Source organism: the organism of the source record quoted next, unplaced genomic scaffold (assembly GCF_019419815.1).
Source record: "Pyrus x bretschneideri cultivar Hongxiangsu unplaced genomic scaffold, Pyrus_bretschneideri_v1 Contig17, whole genome shotgun sequence".
Lineage (NCBI taxonomy): Eukaryota > Viridiplantae > Streptophyta > Magnoliopsida > Rosales > Rosaceae > Pyrus > Pyrus x bretschneideri.
This window is the reverse complement of record NW_025999468.1, coordinates 6,125,256-6,146,762: the sequence shown is the minus strand read 5'-3', so window position 1 is coordinate 6,146,762 and position 21,507 is coordinate 6,125,256. Positions and strand designations below refer to the sequence as shown.

Genomic DNA, 21,507 nt, shown 5'->3' with positions numbered 1-21,507 from the left:
GAAAAAAAAGAGGGGAGAGAATCATACTCCCTCTTTTATTCCTCCCGTCTCCTTGAATCAATGAATCATGCTGACTGCAGAACTAGTAGCCTTTGAAGCATTATTATTTGTACGGCTCTCAATGTTGTTGCTGTTACCTTTATTGTTATCTAGAGGCATTATCACAATATCAATTGAGCCAGAATCCTGATGATGAAAGCTTGTCGACGGTACTGAATTACTCATCTTCTCTATTTCTTTGCCCTTACCCCACAGCACCGCATATAAGCCACACACTATCAACGCTGCTCCCAAAACGCTGTTATAATTTTCCAGTTAAACAAATACCACGTAAATAATTAAAATCAAAGACAAGCAAGGACATGTGTATTTAAGAATATAAGTGAGAATGCGACGACAAAGTTCCACATTAAAGGTGAGGGACCAAATCATGTAAGATCCCTCTTTCCATTAATGTATAATTCATTCTCAACAATATACATATTTTAGAGAATAATCAATGATAAATTAGAGCTATATCAATTAACAAAACCGTTATTATTCGAGAAAATGCAAGATGACCATGTTAGAATTCGAAAATCGAGTTTTTCAGTCAAGAGTACGTACATACCTTCCAAGATGCAACTTCTCATCTAATACCAAAGACCCAACGATGGCAATGAGCACCAACATAAGAGGGTTGAAAACAGATACAAACAAAGGGCCTCTCATGCTTATGCACAAAGCAATAAATGTAGCACATAGCCCAGTGACCATAATTCCCTACAGCATAAAGTCACCAACATATATAGATAGATCCAATTATTAATATATAGATATAGATAGATTAAATTAGTTAATAATTGACTATAAATTCAAGTACTCTAGATAAAGATGAAGAAAATGTTAAAACAATAAATAGCTAGTAAAAGAAGGGTGTGACGTACCGAGTATGCCGCTGTTAGAAGCCTAATGTTCCAACCTAGCATCCATTGGCTCCACTTCCTCTCCATGCAGAGGGCAAAACCAACGGCCTGGATTGACCCCATTGCTGACATTAAAGCAGTGCTTGAATAATAGCAAGGGTATGACACACTCATTTTAGTCTATGAATTGCACAAAACAAATAATTAGCTAAATAAATCCCAAATGTAAATACTAGCTACTATCATCATCTTGTGGAAGGATGAAACGGAAATTAATAGGAAGACAAATGCTAATTTATTTATAAATGAAAAGCTTCTTCTTAATTAATTTATTTATGGGAAGACGAGTTTTGTTTTTATGTTTTTGTTCATAGGAGATGTTGAAGAAGGAGAAATTCGATGGAAGACAAGATACAATGATGAGTGCTCTTAATTACTTGAATTGCAAATCTCTTGCATAGACATTGGCTTTGACTTTATAAATTCTCCTTTAGTGTAGATAATATCGTTTGTTAAAAAAAATAGAGGATATTTTAGGAATAACAATGGGTGAAGAAATAACATTTTAATTTTTAAACTTCTTATAGTGAATAGAATTATAAAGTGGGTGGGAAAATAAGACAATGAGGTGAGTTTAGTAGCACTCATGAGCAATGAGCTTCTGTTTTAAAACCACGTATTACAAATATAAATAATATCTATAACTACTAATATATTATACTATATAATATATCCACATATAGATTAATTTACCTATATTTTAAAAATTCAATAATTTATCTACATTCTTTTGATATAATTGATTTACCTATGATTATATTTATACTAATCACCTGCCTTTAAATGTATATTAAATTATCTATATTTGCTTGTACAATAATTTACCTAGCTTCAAGAAAATACAAGTAAATTAATTTTCAAACACAAACATATGTAAAGAGCAAGAACATGTTAAAAAGAGCAGCAACGTGTAGTATTGTCTTAAAAAAAAAAATCAATTATAAAATTTGAAATTTGTTAGAAGAAAAAGGGAAAAAAAACTGGACCTATCATCCCACAGGATGAGATTACACAGACCAATCAATTAAAAAATTTAAACACCATTTATGAAATCGTTACCAGATTTGCAATATATTCCACCAAATTTGTTTTAAAATAATGAGGGGCATTTTAGGATGAAAAGTTTATAGAATATGTATCACATCCTGGTCCGGGCCCCCCACCACAACTCGGGCTCGACGTCACCGTATATTGTCTGTTTTGGACCCCTACCACACTCTCACGGTTTTGTTTCTGAGAACTCAGATGAGAACTTCCCAGTGGGTCACCCATCATTGGATTGCTCTTGCGCGCTACTCGCTTAACTTCGGAGTTCCTACAGAACCCGAAGTTAGTGAGCTCTCAAAAAGCCTCGTGCTAGGTAGAGATGAGAATATACATATAAGGCTTACATGATCCACTCCTCTGAGTGATGTGGGATGTAACAATACGAGTCACTAAGCCATAAATAAAAATTTGCTTAGTTGGATTCTAGTCATTGGGTTTAACTTTAGAAAAAGAAATGAGACGGATTATTATTATTTTGAACAAAATATATTATCTATACTAAGAAGAGGGGCTTGAGGGGATGAGATTAGCCTCACAATTGGCTAGCAATAATATGGTTCAAATTCGCCTTTGGCAGGAATCGAACCTAAGATCTCTTACTTACAAGTGAAGAGGAATATCACTAAATTATAGTACTAAGTGGCAATGAGAAGGATTAAGTAAAGGTGAAAAAATATTAGTTTCAAAGGGAAAACTCAAATTTTTAGAAATTAAAAAAAAAACCTTCATTAGTTAAAGGTTACCTAAAAATATAGCCAAAATTAAATGGTGGGTTAGAAGCTTTAGTAAGATGCTGTCAAGAAAAAAAAACTTTGGTAAGAGAATCACCAGGATAATGAGCCATATAGCGTTACAAATACAGCTTCCGAAGGCCAGTAGACAACCCAGTAGTCGATCACCAGAATGTGTATGCGGTAATGATGCCAAGTGGCTGTGTTGTCGATGACTTGAACGTAAAAGGTCAACATGCGTGGACCATATTTTGATTTCCACACCCTCATAAAAGGCCAGAAGCATTGCTCCACCTATTCCCATTAATGTTCCCACCACCTTCGCCTTCCCTGTTAGGCTTCTCAAATTCAACTTCTCCAGCCTAAGAAAAATGATCATGATTAATGTTAATAATAAAAATGTTAAATATCATCAATTATCTACATCTTCATGCTTAATTTTGCCTTCAATTCTCCTTGATTGTACTTTTGACTTTTCATATTACTTTTCTTAGTTTCATTGCTCATTCTCCTCGATCCATTTAGGTCATTGTATCTGGTGATTGTTTTAGATACTCACAAACTTTTAAATTGAAGGCCAAAGCTTCAATTAGGTTTAACTTCAAAAACTAATACTATAATTTTTTTTTTTTCAAAATAATAATAAAGCTGGAAAATATATATGTATTTACCTGAAGGTGATGGCCAAGATGAAGGTAATAGCTGGGATGAGTTGGGATATGGCAGAAGCAAATGTGGCCGATGTTAAGGCTAAGCTTTCAATGTACAAATTTTGTGATAACGATCCACTGCAAAATTAATGTTAATTAATTAATAGTCATTTAAATACATGGAAAAAAAATATATAGTCATTAAAGACGATTTTAGCATATCTTCTATTCATACCATGTTTTTGTACCACATTTTCATACCACCTTAGGTGATATTTGATGTGGACAACCACATCATTTGAATTAATCAGATTTTTAAATTTAGTTCATTATTTAATAAACTAATAATTAAGAAAATATACTTAATTAAATGATGATTGTGGTATATGAGGAGTCTTTCTCCTTCATTTCCTTAGGTTTTGCAAATTTTTCAAATGATGTGGCTGTCCACATCAGATGCCACATAAGGTAGTATAAAAATGTGGTATAAAAATATGATATGAATAGTATTACTTGCCTTTTTTCCCTCTATTTATTTGGAGAACACGCGTGGCATCTCATTTCATTGAAATAAGGACATAAATAAACAATTAACGCATATTTTTATTTTATTAGCATGGAACGGCACTGCTGTAGTGTATGTATATACCAGATAAGTTCTTTTCTTTTCGTTTTTTTTTTTTTTATTTTTTGAAAATGGAAAAACTGTGGATGCTGCCTTATGAGCCCTAGAAAGATCAAATATATATTGGCGCAAGAGTTACGTAAAAACGTTGTGGACATGCGTATTTACAGAGATAAACAGTTGGCAATTCCATTTAGGGGTGTGCTATCCACACATCCCAAATTACTTCTCACACATCCTTGTTAATTTCTATCCGTTGATCTTCTTCAATTCATCTGATTCGACGGTCGAAAATTAGAAGAGTGTGTGAGAAGTAAAATGGAGTGTGTGGATATCACACCCTTTCCATTTATAGTGGACCACCCCTGTAATCACTAATATCTACAGCATGCACAACCAATATATACGTACCAATAAATATAAATATAGCTTATACGTACGATTACAATTACTTACTCCCCAAACAAATATTATGTCCAATTCTAACGTAGGAGAAGATCATGATTTGGAAGAAAGACAATTGCACATGGAAACGGTTCTTACCCGAACAAGCCAGATAAAAATCCTTGCAGGAGTACCATCCATGTGAGTTTTGGCCTGTTCTTCCTGCATGCAAAAATAAACACCAGTTAACTGTTTTTAAAAAGTAGCAGATAGGGTTTGCTTGCTATCTCTCTTTTCTCCTTTTTATTTTGGAATTTGCACAGCGTTTAAAGTCAATGATACCTCTCGTACGTGCATATATGATGAACTTATTGAATGTTCTCAAACATTACTGTAAATACATTAGAAGATTATGCAGCTACTTTACACAGAGAGAGAGAGAGAACTAATAACTAGACAATAATATGATTTTTCTGTAAGGAGAAAAAAGATTCACAAAATAACAAAAAATAGGTATTATATGGCATGGATATTTCTATGGAAAAACAAAAAATAATAAGTTATGTTATGTATAAGAAGAAATGAGAGAGGTGCAAAATTGCAAATGATCACCTTTCAATGAAAAGAGCAATTGGAAGAAGGAAGGCGGTTCCAAAAATGAAGCGATATGCAACAAGAATCCTTAAGTTCATTCCATCGTAAGCGGCCAGTTTGTAGAGAACATTAACTCCTGCAAATGCAAACTGAACCACCACCATTAACAACACTGGCTTCAACCCATGCAGAGCATTACATATCCGACCAGTACCCATCTCCATCGATCACCAATATCACACACACTTAGAGAGAGAGAGAGAGAGAGAGAGAGAGAGAGAGAGAGAGAGAGAGAGAGAGAGAGAGAGAGAGAGAGAGGGTTTGAGTGGTAAAAGAAATAAATTATGGAATTGATTGAAATTGAGAGATTTTAGAGCTCTCGGTGCTTCTTATTAAGGATCAAAATGTAAAAGATAAAATTAGCTTGTATTGTAATCTGTTAGATTTGTTACAATTGTTAATAGCTAGTCAGTTAGATGGTTAGGATTTGTTACAACTGTCAATAGTCAGTTAGATGCTTTCTGTGTGTGTGTATATATATATATATATATATATATATATACACACAGAAGCCTTTAAGGGTAGGGATTCTATATTTTTATAAAAATGGGGATTAGTTGTGGAGTTCACACCACATTGAATTTTAACGATCTGAATTGTTTATTTTTCAAGTTGTACATCATAGATCATCCTTACAAAATATTAGCCAAATCGAAAATATTTAAGACATCTAATTGGGTTCAAAGAAATGAACGAATACTTTGTTATATAAGAAAAATGAAATTTGATCTTGATAATTAAATAGGCAAATGGTTTGGGATTGACATTCTTGTTTCTTATTGGTAACCTATCATTTGGTTTGTAAATTTAGTTTAAAATTTTAGTCTCCCTAATATTATCCTAAAAGTAATTAAGAAAGTATAATGTGATCAATGCGCAGAGAGAGAGAAGTGGCCGTTACAGCTAGGTGGAAAGCTAGTATTTATAGTTTGTGTTTACCTAATTGCTTGGTATAAGGATATGAGAGAATGATTATGAGATAAACAAATTCGTAAAGGGATTTATTTATTTTTTCATTCATTTGTTGTTAGTAAATACTTGAATAAAAATAATACACATTACTTGGCAATTTATTGGCCGAAATAAATGTGTCCGACCGGAATGAACTCAAACTCAAAAATGATCAACTGACAATAGGCAAACAAGGTTTGGGAGATGTCATTGTTACTTTAAAATTGTCATTCTAGAGTCTAGACTCCTCCATATATATTTTCTCTCATGTTTTCATAAATATGAAGAGTAAATATTCTGTAAAATATTTTTTTTAAAGTGTTAATAACAGTCTTAAAAGTTTCCTCAATCCAAAATTAAAGTTAACTAGACATTGTTTTTAAAGTTCTCTCATGTTTTCATAAATATGAAAAGTAACTACTGCTTACTTTATATTATTTAAACTGACAAATAATCGTTCCAGCTAGAAGTGCAAGTTGAATGATGTTTCCGATTCTAACAATAAAACTTTCGAATTCAAATTTGAAAACTCCAAATCCAATTAGTTTCCGAAAAATTGGAATGAAAGTTGGAATCCATGTAGAGATTCCGAGAGTTATGAATTTTAAATGACATGCCCAACCCTGATATCCTCCAAACAACAAGGTAGACACGTGTTGGCTAACACTCGAAGGTGACAAAGCCATACTAACATGCATAAGAAGTAACGAACATAATTAAAACTTATAAATTTAAATGGAATGATTATACACTTGAGGAACGTGTTCAGAACATACAACCAATCCGAGACACTAAAAATGAATAATATTAAATTGAATGAACAAAAGAATGGGTCCTACATCGAGAGGACTTGACGATGCCGATGTGGGAGTGCCTTGATGCCGGAATTGTACACCTCGATTCTAAGTCCTGAGGGGGCGCAAAACAAAACATGAGTGGACCAAGTTGATATATAAGTAATACTAAAACAATTATTCATCAACATACTAACCCCCAAAGTTTATGAAAACTCATATAGTATAATAAGTAATACTTTTTCCGAAAACCCTAGCATGCCATAAAACTTCATAAATATATATTATATATAATGTGCTAAGTAGTGGTATCATAATCGCCCGAAGGCAGTACGTCGCTCGCCCGAAGGCAATATCATTCCCGTAGGCAGTATCATTCACCCGTGGGCAGATTGTATAAGTGATCACTGAATAAGCACATAAAAACATTAACATAATATTTTTATAATATATATATATATATATATATATATATCAATCTCAAATTGGAGCTCAGTAACTAAAACGTAATATCATAAAACCACGTTCATCAGTAGGTATATAGTCATCAATCATATATACCGTAGAGAACGTAAAATCGATAAAGCATGAAACCAACTTACTCAAAAACATTTCATAAAACGTAGCCATAAAATCATGCATTTTAAAAGGGGTTCACTCACCTTACATTGTTGGCGAAGAGCCGTGCAAACAAGGATGGATGGAAACGCCACTAACAAACGCACCTAAACACATAAAGGGACCAATAAATAAAATTATGCTAAAACGGTTAAATTTCGGGAAACGGACGTTATAAACGGATTCAGGACGTCGAAAAACATAAGGGGGGACCTCGTGTACCCCTACGAGCCAACGCACGTGCCCTTATGCGCTGCCATATGGCAACGGCCCGGACGGTCACGTGCCACCGCACGCGTCGAGTTGGGTTGCCGGAAAGTTGGCTAGAAAAATCGTCGGCATCGCCATGGATGGACCTCTAGTAGAGGTGCGTGTGCTCCACACGCCGGTCAAGACAGGAGCACACGTGCGCCCACACTTAGGCCTATGCGTAGACCCATGCGCTGCTTGGGTTCCGGGATCTGGTTCGGGTTGGGTTTTGGGTTGAAGAGTTGGGCCTGGGCTAGGGTAAATGGGCTAGGTAGCTGGGTTTTGGGTTAATAGGTTTAGGCTTAGTGGGTTTGGGCTTGGTAGCCTGGCCCAAAGGTTTGGGCCGGTTTCTGGGATAGATTTAGATCTAAGTTTGAGGGTTTGGGTCAGGTTGACCCGGTTTCATGCCATGTTTATTTGGCATTACAATTTGTCCTCACATATTAAGCAGGTATTAGTTGATGTGATATCACTGACCTTTCATGAATAAGTCGTCATCCCGTGAAAATTGAGACCTTTGTTTTACTAGAAAGATTATACAAGTGACAAAGGTTAATAAATCTAGAGTGCATGATTCTTATAGTTTCACAATTTAGTTTAGTGAAACAGAAGTTGAAATATTATTGATTGAAACCCTATCACAATATGATTGCAAGGACGATCATATTGCCTAGACTAAGAAATTGTCCATTTTTTCGTAGTCCTAACTTGTAATGGATTTCTGTTTGCAAATTTTGGGTTTTTATTTTCAAAATGAGTATATAGATAAATTTATAAATTAAATTGGGTTTGTGAGGGTAGTTTTGATAGTGAATTTAGATATAAAGAGATATTGCTAATTTAATTAAAAGTAATATGAGTGTAAAGAGTAAGTTGAATGCATAAAATATTATATGGATTCAAATAAAATTTCTCATATTATATGGGTTCCAATAAAATTTCTCTTTGTGCAAATAAAGTCATTAGTTGTTGAAGTTTGTATTATTTGTGTGAAATAATAAGAAAGCATCTTACATATCAGCGTGAAGGTTCGAGCCAGGAACCTACCAAAAGAAGTGTACAACTCAATTGTTTGGGATTTTATTATATTTTCACTTTTTAGGAAATATGTTGTGTTAACTTTGTGGCTACAACTTGGTCTCTGAATCTGGACTCGTCTAGTGTTTTGTAAGAATCTTATCTTATATATAAAGCTAACAAGCCTAATGAATAGTATTTTTTGATCTCACAAGCTTCATAAACTCATTTATGAAAAAGAGTATGAAAAAGAGTAATGAGATATTTATAACGGAACAGGGAATATAAACTCATTTACAGGACGACCGAGTCATTGGAGCTTGTTCATCCAACAATTCATCATGTTGACTTCTCCAAGTAAATAAAGTTATGTCTTTTGATTAACATGGAACTGATGAAGTTTACAAAATTTGCTTCAACCATACTAGAAAATCTTATTGAACAATTAATAAACCAATATCGATGTCAAAGGACTAGGGGCTAGAAAAAAGTCCCGAAAATCCCGAACCGACCAGTTCGATTTCGAATTCGGTAAAGAATTTGTGAGTTTAAGATTTAATACGATTCTTGTCACTTGTAAATGAGAGGTCTTAGGCTTGATTCTCGTCAAAGACGAATTTGAATCATATTATTGCTAACTCAGTATAAGTCTAAGGCCAGCCCCTCTCTTAGTATAATAATATTGTTTGTTCAAAAACAAAAAAGATTTAATATGAACCAAACTGATAAATTTATTATATTAAAATATAATGCAAGATAATTTACCTCACAAATGAGGCTGGAGAGATTCGAACCCCAAATTATATATACTAAAACTCAGTTAAACCCGGCACTGTTCAGAAATAGTAAAAGGGCGAAAATGCCCCTGGCTTCTCTGCTTTCTTCTGTTTCTCGCGCTTGCTTCGTGCGTTGGAGAGACGATTTTGCCCCTGGTTTCCACGCATCGCTCTTCGTTATTCTCTCTACTTCCAGAGTCTTCTTACCGTGTTAGGGTTTTGTTCCTTCGTTGCCTTTTCTAATTTCAGCTTTGCTCTTTCCGTTTTGCCCCTTCTTTCTTCGTTGCCTTTCCTGCTGTCTGTCCTTTTTATCCGTTTGAGATTTCTGGGTTGTGGCTGGGTTTTTGTTTGATTTACGACTCTTTTCAAGGGTGGCATCTTTTCACGTGGCTGTGGGACAAGTGTGGTTCGACTAAGGTATATTTTATAATCGTTTTCTTTTGGTTTTTTTATTTATTTATTTATTTTTATTTATTTATCCTTTTTCTTTTGTTTGGATGAAACCTTAATTGTTTCCTTTCGTTGTTCAACTTTCTGTTTTTTCCAATTATGTAACTGACAAAACAAAACCTACATGTGAGAAGAAAGGAGAAAGCTCTACCTAATGCAACCCTACCCATGGACACATTTTGTTACTCATGTAAATATTACTCCACCCTTGGTCAATTTTGTTCCTCATTGTAAATAAGATTATAAATAAATTTAAGTACTCCATTCCTGGAAACCTATGTTGTTCCTCATTATAAGTATATGTTTATATTTAGGATTTTGCCACGTTTTTATATAGCTTTAAAATCCGTAGCATTGCGCGAGCAATCTTGATAGTGAGAAACTATAATGCAACATATATATTTAATCTTTAATCTTTAATATTAGAAAGCCAGAAAGCGAGTTTGGTGTCTCAAGGCTTCACAAAAAAAAATCCACAACTAAGTGAAAATAATAGAAACAAAATAGCAGGCATACTTTTGTCAAAAACAAAAAAGAAAAATATGTTAAACAAAAAGAGAATTAAAAATGAGAAAAAAGAAAAAGAAATTAAAAAAAGAAATAAAAATCCCCCACCCCCCACCCCCCACCCCCCTCTTCTTCCTCTTCGTCTCTCTACACACACAACCGCTCCCATGTTTTCCTCAATACAACCGCTCCACTTACTTCAGTTTTTTTTTTTTTTTTTTTTAATCAAGGACAGTTTCATTAAAACCAGCCAAACGACATAGGTTTTGCATCAGCTGAAGATTTTGCTTCCTTGGAAATCTAGCGAGAAATCGTCCGTACGTTTTGGTTTGTAAGTTCTTCTTTATCGTTTCAGTTTAAATTATTTCATTTACTTTCTCAATTTTGCTTCCATGAATCCAACGCCAAGTATTCATGGTTGATTTGCTATTCTTGAACATTCTAGACTATGTCAAAATTCAAGTCATTGATTATTTTTTCTAAGAATATTATGCAGTCTTTCCCAATTTTCGAACCTCAATCCCAAAACCAGCCCACAGTAACGACAACAATGGCGTTCACATCGTTATTCTCTACGCCGCAGCCACAACTGTCAACAGCAGCAGCAGCAATCGCCGTTTCAAACTCAACAGCCCTTGCAGCCCTTTCAGCAAAGCAGCTCCTTCTTCTCCCAACAACCACCGCAGTAGCAGAAGACGCTGCTGTTTCAACAGCCGCGATTTCAGCAGCAGCAGCAGCAACATCAATTGTCTTTGTTTACTAATGACAAGACTCCGGCGAGTTATGGTACCAAGTGGGCGGATCTCCATCCGGATCACCAGAAAATTCTTCTGCAGATTGAGTAAGTTTTCTTGAATTTTTGTGAAGAAATTTAGCCTGTTATTGGTTTTTCATTGTGATTTTTTGGGGTGTTTGGCCTGATTGGTTACTGAGAAAATGTAGGAAAAAAAAGCGAAATTTTGAGTCTTTTTCATTGTGTAAAGTAGTATTATGCAAAATTGTTGCATTGCCGTAAAGTGAATTTTTTTTTTCCCGATATTTGTTGAGTTTTAATTAGTTCAAAACTTGGGTTTAGTTTGTATTAAATTCCAAGTGTAATAGTTCAGAACTTGGGTTTACTTTTTTACTCTTATAATTATGAGCTGACCCGAGATATATGGTTTTTGAGGTTCTGTTCTGAACTATTGTTTACTCGCAGGGAACGGATACTGGCGTATAGGGATGAAAGTCAGCGTTCTGGAGTGATGAAGTGAAGTTTCTGGTTGCGGCGGAGGAAGGTTACTCTGGTTCTTGGCAGTGGGAAGGACTTGAGGAGTTTTAGAGAGATGAGTTACTGAAGATTGATGGCGAGGGGTAGTGTGTTATGAGTATTTTGGTATGTTTAGCCTTAGCTCCACGCTTTAAGTTCGAGTCCTGTGATTTCAAGTTTAAAGCTTTATATTGCCAATGGTTGCGTAGTTCTCTTCAATTTGTATAGTTGTGATGATACGGAAATAATGACTTTATGTTCAAATTTTCTTAGACTTTAGAGGTAACCAAATTGACCCTTTTAATCTTTTAAGTTGCCATTGCATTCAGATTATTTTTTTGGTTTTATCATGCGAAAGTTAGAATTGTTACTCTCTTTGATTTTTTTAATTAATGTTGATAATTTTTGTGTAGAAAAGGTGGGAGTCTCTCCTCCGTCAATGGAGGAGTTATTTGTTGTTGGTGATCTTATGCGCAACCAGATTATGAGAACAACCAGTAAGATGCTTGCTTGATCTGTATGGAATGGAATGGGGTTATCTGCGCATGTAATTTTATTCAGAGTTTCATAAGTGGGGTTCAGTACCTAATATATCCTCAAATTTCTAATACAATCGTTCAGACTAATTAATTATTTAATTGCTTTACCCTTGACCGCTAATTGATTTTGAGGTTCAATGGAAGTAGAATTCACAAGGAATTGCTGAATGATTTTTAAAAGTAACCATTGCATGCTTATCTATGGGCGCCAAATTTTCTGTCAAAACCTAGGATGCGGAGGAAGCTGAAGATTAGCACCTAGGTTAGATATTCTTTTGGCCATTGTCGTTTCTTTTATTCATCGAGGTGGTAAGCGTAATACATAACTCTTTCCTCTTATATGTATAGTTTCTATGGCTTTCGCTGATTCTTTAATTTGTCAAATTTTGACATATTGAGAGCTTCAGCAAATTGAATCCATATTTATTTTCTTATGTATCGATCCTCTTGCTTTTTATGACCACAACTTAAGCCAGCCCTTCGAAAGCTAGACAATCATCCTTACTTCTTTATTGTGAATACTCTTCATTTCAAGTTATATATTTTGTTGCCAATTATTACTGTAAAAGAGTAAATAGGTTAAAAAACTAAGGGTCTGTTTGGTAATGTACTTGAATCCAACTTTTTAAACTTAAAAACAATTTTCAAGTTTTAGGTCTTAAAAACTTGTTTGATAAGACTATTTTAAAAAACTGAATTCAAGATTAACTCAAAAATATAGTCTATTTTCTGAAAACATAAAAAGTGGGTTTTTAGAGTTTTTAAGCTTAAACTCGCTCCTTTCTTTTCTCTCCCTCATTCAAATCTATCTCTTTCTTTTCTTCTTTCTCTCTCCTCATTTTTTTTCTTTTTTTTTACCTTTTTTGTCTCTCCTCCAACCCGCTCTCTTCATTTTTTAGGTTCTTTTTCTCACTGATCTTCCTCTCTATCTCGTCCGATCCTCTTTCTTCTTTCTTTTTTCCTTCAATCATCTCTTACTTTCTTTCCTCTTCTCTTCTCTTTCTACCTCTCTTGCAACCCCCCGTCTTTTTAGATCTCTTTGTTCTACTTTAAGTCGTAAGATTTAAAAATTTTAAATTGCAAACCAATCAAATTTTTGAGTCTTAAAGAAAATTGTTTTCAAGAAATGTTCTTAAAAAATGTTTTGAGAAATGATAAAAATTTTCAAATAGGATACCAAACAGGCCCTAAACATTTGTCATTTGTTTTAGCACAACACTTATGACTCTGTTTTCTCCAGGTTACTACTTCGAATTAAGCGACCATTTTGTTTTTTGAGTAAAAAAAATCTTTCTTTTTTGGATCAGGAGGAGGTTCATTGATTGAAGTTATAAAAGAGCCAAACAAAGAGTACGATGAAAAAGCAGGGCAAACATCCGCAATTCGGTTTAAGAATGGTGATTCTCTCTAACCGGACCAATTTCTTCTTCAATTAGTGCTCAATTGTTGATTCTATGTTTGTTCCTTTGGTGTTTTTCAAGTATGCAGGTATTTGTTTATCATAAGTGGTGAATTTCTAAACATATATGTGTGGATTAACATCCTCAGAAGTCAACAAGCCCAATGGCATTTTGGAAATCTGTAGAATTAGCCAACATTTCATATTCGTAAGGTCAATTAGTGGGTTTCGGAGTGAGTATGGACTTCCAACTCTAATGTTTTTGTTTGACTTATTCATCTCACTAAACAAAACAAAAATCAATGTGGTGAATATTGCAGTGTACTGATATTTGTCTTATAAAATCTAATTAGTTTTTCTTCCCCAGTTGACTTCAGTCAACAACCTTCTATTGACAACCTTAAATTGGTTGAATAATTGGATTACAAAAAAATATGAATTGATGTTATAACGAACCATAACCAAGCTTTTTCAAACGAAATTTGTATGCCTTTTGAAGTTTTTATGGTAAAGATGTCTTTATGCATGCACAATTGTGGAACGGAAAAAAGAACTATGTATGCTACGTACGCGTAGCACGCAGTGATGTAAAAAAGGCATTTCGCATGGCAAGGCATAAAGAACACGTATGAATTTTTTTTGTAGTAAAGATATCCTTACGTATGCATAGATGTGAAAGGAAAAAAAAAAACTGAATGCCGCGCGTTGTGCGCCGTGATGTAAAAAAAGCCTTTCGCATGCGCAAAGCGCGTGCAGAAAGGCTAGGACTAATTAAGACACAAGCCGCCAACCATCTTTTCCTTTTATACCATTTCATCGCCACCGGCTCGACTTACCCTTTATCTCCTCTCCTTTTACTCACCTCCCTCTTGACCCTCCTTTCCGCCATCATCACCACCACAACGAATCAGCCACCGATGAACCAGCCATCGCTACCACCGCAGTTTACAAAATCGTACTGAAAAATTCAAAACAAATTCGAGAATACTGGAATCGGGAATACCAAATTTTATTTCAGTTTGGTTTTAGAAATGTAGTCCCGAAAAGGGATCGGTTCGGTATTCGGTTTATACTTTTCGGTTCGGCCACCAAGGGTCTAGGAGTAGTAGAGGTGCAAGCTTTAGAGAACACCTGTCTTGAATTGAATAGGAGGAGTAGAGGTGGAAGCTTTAGAAAAGCAGATGAACAACAGAAGAAAAGAAATGAAGGATTGTAGAGGAGAAAGAGTTGTTTATCATCCACGTTAAGCTCAACTGAATGAGCATTACAAACTTTTGTCCAAGAGTTGCTACAGAATCTCTCTTAACACAAAACTAACATAACCTCTCTTAATGGAAAACCAACTAACATAATCACACTTAACAAAAAAAAAACTAACTGATTTCATCACAAGTACTCTCACTGCTCACTGGCGATGAATGGGACTCTTCAAGTACTGATGGTGGCTGTTCTGTCATCGTCTTCAGTTCCTCTCTTTTACTTCACAAAACAATATATAACCCACAGATGATAAAAACCCCTCCTAATATGCTGCAGGGCATAACAGAGATATTAGAAATATTTCTCATGCAGTTTTCTGTTTTTTTTCTCCCTTATAATTTAACCAGAAAAAAGACCAAAGTAAATTACCTTCCTAAGTGTAACTTCTCATCTAACAACAACGTCGCAGCTAAGCCCACCAGCAGAAGGCCAAGAGGGTTGAAAATAGCCACAAACAAAGGCCCTCGCATGCGCACACACCATGCGGTCAGAGTAAGAACCAATCCCGAAGTAATGACTCCCTACATCATAGAAAACACAGGTGTGGAACAGCTCAACCTATAGTCTTGACAAACTGAGGATGCTAAGCTAAATACAGAGATAAGGCAGGATATGGAGAAACTGTAGCTCACAAGGATTCGGCAGCAGAAAATTGCTTATGGCTAAATACAGATAAGGCAGGGCATGCTAAGCTAAATACAGATGGTGCAAAGAGCTTAGTCAGTCATATTACCGAATACACTGCCGTGAAAAGTTTGATGTCCCAGCCCAACTTCCACTGACTCCAGTCCCTCTCCCTGCAGAGGGCAAACACAGTGGACTGCATTGATGCCATGATAGACATCAGGGCCGTACTTGAGTACTGGCAAGGGTAATCCCTAGTCATTTTCTTCTCTATTGTATATACACCAAGTTAATATTACAACACAATGTTAAACAAATCATACGGATTAATTTATGAATGCATGGCTGGTTACTATTATATATATTAATTTATTAATAACCTGAAATATCAGCCACAGTGCAAAAGAGATGCTACTGCAGAGTGCTAAGACGGAGCCCAGCAACTGAGTGCGAGTGTTTCTGTGCAAGACGTGGCTGTTTTGGTGGGAATATTTACGTAAAAGGTTTACGTCCGTCGACCAAATGACAATCTCGTGGCCTTTGTAGAAAGTGAAGATCATTGTGCCTCCTACACAAACCAATGTACCCACAATTTTTGCCCTTCCCGTGCGTGTCCCAAGGGCTAACTTCTCCATTCTGAGAATTAATTTTACATATTAGTCTAAATCTACATGTTCGAATCTGAAACTGCTGTTTAATTAATTAAGTAAATACTTATGTACAAGTATGTTTAATTAATTAAGTAATTACTTCTGTACAACTACGTACCTAAAACATAATGCTACGAGGAACGTGATGACTGGAATAAGGTTATTGAAGGCTACGGCATATGTTGCCGATGTTAAGCCTAAGCTCTCTATGTAAAAGTTTTGTGCCATGGTTGCCCTGCAATAATTCAACGTATACAGAAGTAAAAATAAAAATAAAAACTGAAATACACTAATTATGACTAAAACACATCAAACTAAACTTTAATGTTAGAAATTCTTGTTTATCTCCGAGGTATATTATAAAAGAGCAAAAAAAAAAAAAAAAAAAAAAAAAAAATCATGCAAAAGGGAAATCAATAACTTTTGAATATGTTTTAGCATTCTTACCCCAATAATCCGGAGATAAAACCTTGAAACAGGATACCCAGGGTAAGTTTGGGCCTGTTCCTGTTATTTTATAAGTTAAAATGAAAATATGACTTTAGCCCTTCAAACTCAATTTTCTTCATATAAAACCCTACATAACTTTTTTACTCAAAGAAAACCCAATGACTAGGATCCACATAAGCAAATTCATTAACTTCATATTAATTCACACATTTTACATTTTTCACATTCCTAAAATACCCCTATTACATACTTGATGTAGACAATTAATTGTAAGGAAATAGTAAATGATTTTGCAACAAGAAAGAAAAGACATTAATGTTAAAAATTTATTGCATATTAATTTTTTAGAAAGGTTTTGAATTTTCATAAAACTATTCGATTTAGTTTTTTCACCCTACTCTTGAATACTTTTGAATTTATCCATTTTTATTAATATATTAGAACATTGTATTTCATTATCTACATGCACATTAATTTACCTACAACAATTATACCATGGGTGTAATATAATATCTCATTTTTACAATGATGCAAAATAATATACCAACAACAAAACGTGCCTAACATATGTACTAATTACATGGAAAATAATTTACCTATATTAAGAAGGAATGTAGTTCGATGCATAGTATTAAAAATACTATGTTACACCCATGTTTATAAAACAATAAAACTTGCCTAACATATCTAACAATACATGGAAAATAATTTACCTACAAGTTAGAGAAATGCTATTTGGTTGGGTGTAGCATAAATTTTTTTAATAATTGGAAAAATTAAATATAACTAGGTGTCGTGTAATTTTTTTTATATAATTAGAACAAATTAATTTACCTACCTACTCTTTGAAATGTTCATTTCCAATGATGCAAAATGTTCATTACCTAACTACAAATTAATTTCCAATAATTTACCTACACCAATTATACCATGGGTGTAGGTACGTACCAACAACTAAACCTGCCTAACATAAGTACTTGTACATGGAAAATAATTTACCTATAACAAAAGAAATGCAGTTTGATGTATAAAATCAACAATATTATGTTCCACTCATGTTTATACAACAACAAAACGTGTCTAACATATATAACAATACATAGAAAATAGTTTACCTACAAGTTAGAGGAATGTTATTTGATTCAAAATATATAATATAGGTGTAGCAATTTTTTTTTTAAATAATTGGAACAAACTAATTTACCTACCAATTAATATGGATAAAATTTCTACAAAATATATCACGAAAAAAAAAAAGACTACTTTTCTAGTTTAACATAGATACGGTTAATGCAAACACTTTTTTCATTTTATTTCACTTTTTCTACTACTTTTAATTTGGCATAAATTTAGGAATTTGAAAAAGGGACCATAAAGTATGAGTGGCATGAGTGTAAATAAATTGCATTAATAGGTCAATAGTGCTCCTATATGTTTGCAAATTTTAAATTAGGACTTAAACTGGATCTTTAAATATAGATGGGTTTTTATCTAAAAATAATGAATTGTAAGGGCCAAAATCTAAAGCGCCCTAAGTTAAATAACAAGAGTTAGCTAAATGAAATGAGGAGAGAGAGAGAGAGAGAGAGAGAGAGAGAGAGGGAGAGATGAGAGAGACAGAGACAGAGACAGAAAGCATATTATCATATATCAATTTCGAAGAGATCATGATCATTGACGAACCTTTCAAATATAAGGGCAAAAGGAAGCATAAGGGCTGCAGAAAACATGTTACGGTAGGCAACAAGGATGGTGAAATTCATTCCAACCTCTGCTACCAGTTTGTAAGATATATTCATCCCTACATATGCCGCCTGAACCACCAGCATCATCATCACTGGCTTCAACCCTTGCACTATACTAGTACTGCAACACATCTGTTTCTGCCCCATCGTATCTCTCTCTCTCTCTAAGATATCCTGCTAACCCAACCGAGTTTCAAATCCTTTCCACGTTTCCGAAAAGAGAGGATTCCGCCTAAGATGCTATTGTAAGTAAGCAAACACATAAATAAGTTAAATAGAACCTTTCATTATAGCTCATGCAATTTTTGAATTCCTTCATTTATTTTGTTATAAGAGAACCATAAAATACATGCAAACCACAATTCTAGAAAATATAAGGGGTTTTTGAACATTAGTCGTTGCAAAAGATTAAAAAATTTTAAAAAAATCTGGTGCTAGATCACATATTCAATTTAATCCCTTCAAGTGTACTTTTATCAAAATTTATATTCAATTTTTGTTATTTAATGTGCATTTTTATTTAATCTCTCCATTTAAAATTTTAATTTTATTAATATGCCACATATTTAGTTCTTTAATTATTAATGAACATAAATGAGAAAATATTAAAAGAAATTTGGTGATACAAAATATATAAATACATGATTGTACTGTGCCGAAATATATATAATTGACTTTTTTGTACCTACATAATTGTACCAAAATATATTATAATGAACCTAAATATATGTACTAAAATGTATTATATTGAATTAATGTACCTAAATATCAATACTGAAATGTATGTACCGAAATATATGTACCGAAATGTATGTACCAAAATATAGTACCGAAATGTACGTACCGAAATATATGTACTGAAATGTATGTACCGATTAATGTAACAAAATGTCAATACCAAAATGTACGTACCAAAATGTATGTATCGAAATATAGTATATTGAATTAATGTACCTGAAAGTCAATACTCAAATGAGAGGTATTAGGTTCGAATCTCGTAGATGGTGAATTCGATACCAAATTAAGTTGTCTATTGTGTAGCTTAGCCGAACCCTCCTCGCCTTAGTGTAAAATATATCGTTGTATTAAAATAAATAAATAAATAAACTCAAATGTGTATACCAAAATGTATGTACGGAAATGCATGTATATGTTTGTATAGATGAAGAACATACAAAATTGTTATCGGACTATATATTATAAAAAAAAAAAAAATTAGTTGCCTAAATGTAGACATTAACATATTATGATAAATGAAATGAAAATTAAATTTCAATGTAATTAATACATTAAATAGGAATAAAAAGATAAATAAAACATCAAAATATAACTAATAAATGAGATGATTAAATGTACTAGGGACTAAAATTGGATTTTAATCTTACACAAAGTTATAATCTAAAACTCATCTTTTTTAAGGATTAAATGAAGTTTTCTAAAAATATAATTATAAATGTAAGCGAACTCAATGTTGTAGTTAGTTGGCGACGTAAAGATTCTATATTACCATACAATATGGACCAATGATAAAATTGATTCTTAGCTTGTTTTGTTGTGGATTATGGAAGTTAATTAATATAAGTATCTTAGCTTGTTTTGTTGTGGATATTGGGAGTTAATTAATATAAGTATCTTATTTTGTCAAATTATTTGGCATAAAATATGGACACAGGAACAACCCCATCCTTAACAAAAACCTTTTTCATAAGAACCAAAAAAGAGGTGGCATGTATAAAGCCACTGAATTTCGCCTACTAATAAGGGTGGATAGGACAAGAGAGATATAATCAAGATAGGTGTTCCAAGCCAACAAAGCTTTCCACTTTGAAAAAGGATGGGGGAAGGGGGAGAACATTTATGGTACAAACTTTACCCTTTCTTTGCAAAGAGACCATTTTCACAACTCGAACCCGTGATCTTTCAGTCACAACAGAGCAACCTTTCTATTGCTCCAAGGCTCACCATCAACTAATTAATTACTTAGCTTTCTTATTATAGGCTAAGGAATCTTTTTCCTACCCTTTTACGGCTTAACTTTTTTGTGTTCCATAATCTTGAATAAAAGTACATACAATCCTTGTTACAAAAGGAAACAAAACTAAAGGTCACAATATCCTTCCTACAACATGACTCTAATAATTACAAAATATTTACATTCATTTTCTCCTAAAATATAGACTTACACCAATACTCCCCCTTAAGTTAGAGCATAGATGTTACACATGCTCAACTTGCTAAGTGAGTCATCGAACCTCCTACTACACATGACATGAGTAAGGATATCCGCAAGTTGTTCCTCTGAGTTCACGAACGGTATTGACACAATCTTCTTTTCTAGCTTTTCTTTGATAAAATGTCTATCAACCTCAACATGCTTAGTCCTGTCATGCTGTACCGAATTCTTAGCTATTGCTCTAGCAGACTTATTGTCACAATACAATTTCATCGCCTCCTTCTGTTTAAAACCAAGACCCCAAAGCAACTTTCGTAGCCAAAGGATCTCACACACACCATGTGCCACACTCCTATACTCGGTTTCGGCAGAGGACCGTGACACCACATTCTTCTTCTTGCTCAACCACGTAACCAAATTACCTCCAACAAATGTCAAATACCCAGATGTAGACCGTTTGTCAGTCACATCACCTGCTCAATCACCATCAGTAAATCCCTTAATCCTCATATGTCCATGATGTTCATACAAAATTCCCTTTCCCGGGGCAGACTTCAAATATGCCAAGATTCTCATTACTACCGCCATATGATCCATACTTGGTGAGTGCATAAACTGACTAACCACACTTACGACATTGGCAATATCCGGACGAGTGTGAGACAAATAAATCAGCCTCCCCACTAGCCTTTGATATCTACCTTTGTCAACCAGTTCTTGATCTGGATAAATCCCCAAATAATGTTTCTCTATGATGGGAGTGTCCACAGGCTTACATCTCAGCATGCCTATTTCCTTTAGTAAATCCAGAACATATTTACGTTGAGACAAGAAAATACCTCTAGATGACCGGGCGACTTCCACTCCAAGGAAATATTTCAAGTCTCCCAAATTCTTCATCTTAAATTCAGCGGCAAGACTTTGTTCTAATTTCATCATCTCCTCCGAATCATCACTCATTATTATCATGTCATCCACATAAATAATTAAGGCCGCCACT

At 34.1% G+C, this 21,507-nt stretch overlaps 2 protein-coding genes and 1 long non-coding RNA gene across 6 annotated transcripts; 1 reads left to right on the top strand and 2 right to left on the bottom strand.

Annotated features, from left to right (window-relative positions):
• Nucleotides 1-57: 57 nt before the first annotated feature.
• Nucleotides 58-5,220, bottom strand: LOC103933358 (WAT1-related protein At1g25270-like). Its single transcript, XM_009343045.3, has 7 exons — nt 5,015-5,220; nt 4,562-4,624; nt 3,415-3,531; nt 2,841-3,105; nt 927-1,085; nt 611-762; nt 58-298 (listed from the first exon to the last, which is right to left on the bottom strand). Exons 1-7 carry the CDS (start codon nt 5,218-5,220, stop codon nt 58-60), a joined length of 1,203 nt encoding a protein of 400 aa, XP_009341320.3.
• A 5,344-nt stretch (nt 5,221-10,564) lies between these two features.
• LOC103933340 lies at nt 10,565-13,966 on the top strand. 3 transcript variants are annotated; one of them, XR_665109.3, is made up of 6 exons: nt 10,565-10,749; nt 10,915-11,259; nt 11,617-11,793; nt 12,081-12,468; nt 13,514-13,603; nt 13,695-13,966. It is a non-coding gene; the product is annotated as an uncharacterized LOC103933340 (long non-coding RNA). The 3 variants fall into 3 exon arrangements; XR_001951879.2 differs by having other exon boundaries at nt 10,565-11,259; nt 12,086-12,468; XR_001951878.2 differs by having other exon boundaries at nt 10,565-11,259.
• Nucleotides 13,967-14,802: 836 nt separating this feature from the next.
• On the bottom strand, nt 14,803-18,525 carry LOC103933357 (WAT1-related protein At1g25270-like). Of its 2 annotated transcripts, XM_048581825.1 has the most exons (7): nt 18,273-18,525; nt 16,587-16,646; nt 16,258-16,374; nt 15,870-16,125; nt 15,599-15,757; nt 15,235-15,386; nt 14,803-15,135 (listed from the first exon to the last, which is right to left on the bottom strand). In XM_048581825.1, exons 1-7 carry the CDS (start codon nt 18,479-18,481, stop codon nt 15,087-15,089), a joined length of 1,002 nt encoding a protein of 333 aa, XP_048437782.1. In that variant the 5' UTR covers nt 18,482-18,525; the 3' UTR covers nt 14,803-15,086. The 2 variants fall into 2 exon arrangements, with proteins under 2 accessions (XP_048437782.1, XP_048437783.1); XM_048581826.1 differs by lacking the exon at nt 16,258-16,374.
• Nucleotides 18,526-21,507: the final 2,982 nt, after the last annotated feature.